This window comes from Sinocyclocheilus rhinocerous, unplaced genomic scaffold (genome assembly GCF_001515625.1).
Source record: "Sinocyclocheilus rhinocerous isolate Xijiao unplaced genomic scaffold, SAMN03320098_v1.1 scaffold215, whole genome shotgun sequence".
NCBI lineage: Eukaryota > Metazoa > Chordata > Actinopteri > Cypriniformes > Cyprinidae > Sinocyclocheilus > Sinocyclocheilus rhinocerous.
The window spans coordinates 341,616-346,615 of record NW_015660885.1 but is presented as its reverse complement, the minus strand read 5'-3'; the positions used below and the strand labels follow the sequence as shown (position 1 = coordinate 346,615).

General features: G+C 31.7%; 1 protein-coding gene across 1 annotated transcript in view; it reads left to right on the top strand.

Moving 5' to 3' along the window:
* dync2h1 (dynein cytoplasmic 2 heavy chain 1) overlaps positions 1–5,000 on the top strand; it is a 96,262-nt gene that overhangs the window by 16,501 nt on the left and 74,761 nt on the right. Inside the window, 5 exon segments of the mRNA XM_016535131.1 lie at positions 802–929; positions 1,298–1,447; positions 1,975–2,180; positions 2,266–2,421; positions 3,657–3,771. Of these exon segments, the coding sequence (XP_016390617.1) occupies positions 802–929; positions 1,298–1,447; positions 1,975–2,180; positions 2,266–2,421; positions 3,657–3,771 (755 nt within the window).

Below are 5,000 nucleotides of genomic sequence, written 5' to 3'. Positions count from 1 at the left end.
GCATCCAAACTACTCTGGTTATTGTTAACTAAAACTAAAACTATTGTAGTGATTGAAATAATGTTAGATATAAATATTAGTTGAAAAACTGAAATAAAATGGAACCTTTTCACAGATAGTGATGACATATTTCCCCAGTAGTGTAAGAATTTTACATTTTAAAAAAATGTAATGTACTTTTATAAAACTATACTTTTATTCATTTTATGTTTTATTACCTTGGGATTAAATTACAGGAAAATGTGAAAAGGGTTCATCAGTTTAATTTGTAGTTCTAACAAAATTACAAAAAAATAAAAAATAAAGCTAAATAGAAATATTAAGAAAAAATCTAATAAAAATGACAACACACATTATAGAAATTACAAAAGCGAAAACAAATAAAAAATAAAGCTAAATGGAAATATATAAAAAAAGACAAAAGCACATAACAAGAAAAAATACTAAAACAAATAAAAATAAAGATAAATAGAAATATTTAAAAAATAATAAAAAATGGCAAAAAGCACATTACAAAATCACCAAAACCAATAAAAATAAAGCTAAATAGAAATATATATTAAAAAACTACTCAAAATGGTAAAAGTTCATAATAAAAATAATTCCAAATATGAATAAATGCTATGATAGTATATAAATAGTACCGTAATACCACAGATCCTAACAGGCACATACTATGACAGACAGATCTTTGCAGCAGTGTTCAGTAAATCAGATGGTGTAACATCGACCTCTACTGGTCATATTTGCACTGTGTGTTTACATATTTAGTACTGCCGTCCTGTGTGTGTGTGTGTGCAGGTCACATTCAGGTGATCGACTCTTTCATAAGCAGTGCGATGGAGACGTTGTCCTTGCGTCCTGAGAGCATCGATGAGATCGGAGAGGCCAATGCCAAACACGGCCAATTACAGACCCAGAAACCCGAGGTACATCACCATCAACACCCTCATTCATCTCACTGTTGAATGGGAAATCTTCTCCTTCATGTAAACATGTATCATGTAGCCAGACTTGAATATGAGCCATGCTGTAGCTTATTCTAGCTAAAAACTGCCCACTTACATCATCTGACCGACGTAAAACGGCCAACCACAGTTTGCTTTCTATGTGACTTTTACGGGCAGGTACATTTGAAATTCAGAATTTCAACTCATTTCTTGTTTATTTGCTATTAAGTGTCTGAAACTAAACTTTTGGTTCACATCTGTGAATGTAAATGTGGCACGGCAGCGTGTAAAGAGAATTTGATTCTGCTAAAGTTGATTTGTGAATGTTGTTCTGATGTGGTGTGCAGATACTGCCTCAGTTCCAGCAGGCGGAGGAGAAGAACAGGCTGCTGCGCTCTGTGGCGGGCGGAGGACTGGTCACCATCAGCTCCCTGAGAGCCAGATGGGACAAATTTGAGCTCATGATGGAGACTCATCAGCTCATGATTAAAGAACAGGTACAAACACACCCTAATACATACACACCACTGTTTCGTACAATATTCTGATTTTCCACAATAACCAGCTGAATTTTTGCCTTTTTAATTTAATACAATAGTTTAATACAATAACATATGTTTCAAAATTTCAAATTTTGATTTAAAGTACTCAAATTACTAAAATTAAAACTGAAATGCAAATTAATAAAAATGAAAAAGACATTTAAAAAAACTAAGAAAATGACAAAACACAATAAAACTACTAAAACTTTAAAATGAAAATAAAAATGGAAAATATAAAAATTAATTTTCCACAATAACCAGTAGAATGTTGCAATATATTTGTCTTTTTTTTTTCTTTTTTTAAACTATAAAATATGAATTTCAAAATATGAAAAAACATGATAGTATATCAATGATACTAAAATAACAGTCATGAACAAGCAGTCAGTAATTCGACTACATCTGTGCATTTCAGTAAGTCTAAATGCAACAGATTCAGTGAGATTCATTGAAAATGACCTGCTAAAATGAGTGTCTCTCAGGTGGAGGTGATGAAGGGGAACGTTGAGTCTCGGGTGCAGGTTTACCTGCAGGACCTGCAGAAGTTCAGAGCTCGCTGGGACCAGCTCAAACCCGGGCATGACATCATCGAGTCAGGTGACCACGAGACTCTGCAGCGCTGCGTTCAGAACATCCGCGACAGACGAGCCGAGTTCGGAGAGCTGGAGAACACGCGCAAAAAACTCATGTGCGTGACTTGACTCCTGTACTCGCATGCAGAGAAACGCCTGTGGTATTACCATAGTAAATGTGTGTGTGTTTGTGTGTCATAGGGAGGACTGCGAACACTTTAACCTGAGCACTCCTGACGTGTCTCTGGCGACCGACACGCTGCGGGATCTGCAGGAGTGTTCAGAGATGTGGGAGCTTTACGAGGAGTTTCAGCAGGGACTGGATGAACACGCAGAGCAGGACTGGATTTCCTTCAGGTCACAGTCATAGCAATCACATTGATAACATTTCATTTGATGAAACTATTGTCAGATACACAGAAACCCAAAGGTCTTCACTGTGACCCGTCAAAATAATTTTAATGTGAAGAAATTGTGACAGAAAGACAGTGTTTTACTATTGTACAGTAGAATGTACCTCTCAAAGTAATAATAATAAAAGTGTTATTAAATGAATAATAAAATAATTATTAAAACAAAATTTAATAATAAAAATTTAATATTTATAATAATAAAACAAATAAAGAAAATACATGATGATGATTATAAGGAATATCATACAAATTTTCTTCCATGTTTTAATTTTAATTGTAAACCTGTAATGTGTGGCACTTCGTTTGCCAAAAAAATCTCATTTGATTACATTGTAAAACATTCATAAAATTGTTAATGGTTTATGTCTTTATTTGATTACCACTGTTTTTGATAATACATTTGTATTAAATCATAAATCCAGAAAAATTTAAAAAGGACAACACAGAATTTCTGAAAATTTTTTTTAAAATCAATTCATAGGGTCCTATTATTGTAAAAATTGCAATAAATTATTAAATTGTTAAAGTTGCATGAATTCAGTTGATTAGACATGCTTTGATTACCACTGTTTTTGATAATACATTTGTATTAAATCATAAATCCAGAAAAATTAAAAAAGGACAACACAGAATTTCTGGAAAAAAAAAATCAATTAATAGGGTTCTATTATTGTAAAAATTGCAATAAATTATTAAATTATTAAAGTTGCATGAATTCAATTGATTAGACATGCTTTTTGATTAAAGAAAAATTTAAATGGATAACAGAATTTCGGAAAAACAAAACTGAATTTGGAAAAAAACTAAAACTAATATCATAGGAACCTAAAAGTGTAATTTGTTAAACCTTTAATAAATTGTTGTTAAATTGTATGAGTTTTACGAGTTTTCAATTAATTTAGACATGCTTGATTACTAAAATTTAATTGAACTGTTAAAACAGAACTCAGAAAATGTAAACCGAAAAAACGGAATCCAGAAAAATAAAAGCGCTAAACAAAATGTGGGAAAAAAACAAAGCTGAATTTGGGAATAAATACAATCACAATCACATGCGGTCAGAAACATCAGACGCGTCAGGAGGAATTTCTACAAATGTTCGGGGGCATTCAGAGTCTTTGTGTCTGAAACACATTCAGCATTCATTCAGGACTGAGACACACTGTGTTTTCCCTGCAGGAGTAAGACTCACATGTTCGAGGAGTTTCTGTTCGCGTGGCACGACCGTCTGAGGAAGCTGGAGGAGCACAGCAGCATGTCTGTCAAACTGCAGAAGGAAGTGGACAGATACAAGGTCTGACGGCTGGATTATTCCAGTTATTTACTAGAATTCCGTGGAAATTCTGTTGAACGTGTGGGATGGGTCATGTTCAGGTCATTCGGAGTGTTTGTTGTAGTTGAAATTAGTGCTGCTACTAACTTAACTAATGCGGCAGAAGATTATATTTTTTCCAATAACTACATTTAATAGCTAATTTATTATTTAATTTCTCTCTCAAGTAATCGAATCAGTTTATTTAATTAATTTGAGTCATCACTTAAGAGTGTTTCCCAGAGGTCCCTGTGTGGTAAAATAAACCTTTAGTCTAAACTGCAGTTTATAAGTATGTTTACAATTCAGCTATTGAATTTAGGACTTTTTTTGTTATATTTAATGAAATGTGGTATTCAGTTGACAATATTTAGTTTCAAAATCACCCTCATTGTGTTTTTGCCAGATGAATACTCCTCAGATTTTGTAAAGACAAATGATATAATCTGATAAATTATGTAAAGATAAATTCTGAAAAGAAAATATCTGTTTGTTGCAATAATGATAAATAAGTACATTTAAGTACAATTAATAATGCTAAAAAAATATATAAATAATAATAATTATATTGACTTGTTTGGGACATGTCCTGCTCTGTATTTTCATACAAATTAATGTTTTTCTTTCACATGTAAAAAACAAAACAAAGCAGTGCTTCCTATGGATAGTGGAACAGATATATCTATCAATATTACTGAAAGATGAAAAAGCAAAAAAAAGAGCATAAATTTGAACTAGCAAAAATAACAAATACAAAAATAAGCCACTATATTTTAATAATTACACTTTTTAAATATGTTTTAATTTTATTTATTTATTTATTTATTTATATAATTTTAAAATATGAAAATTTTGTTTTTCAATTAATTCATATAATGAATTAAAATTTATAATGAAAAAAAGCTAATATATTTAGCTAGTTTTTGTTACTAGTATTGCAGCTAATTCATTTTTCAAAAGTAACAATTTCTGTAGTTAAGTACTTAAAATGAATCAACTTGCTATGATTGTAGGGATGTAACGATTAACCGCGAGCCAGTCGAAAATCGATTCAAATATGTGACGATTCAAATCGGTTGAGATGCTAAACAAATCGCGATACAGTTGGAGTAGGAGTTTATATGAATGTATCTCAGAGGGAAACTTACTGTCTTTAGAAAAGTTAACGTGGTATTTTCTTTTCATCTTGCCTCTGAACAATGCATATTAAA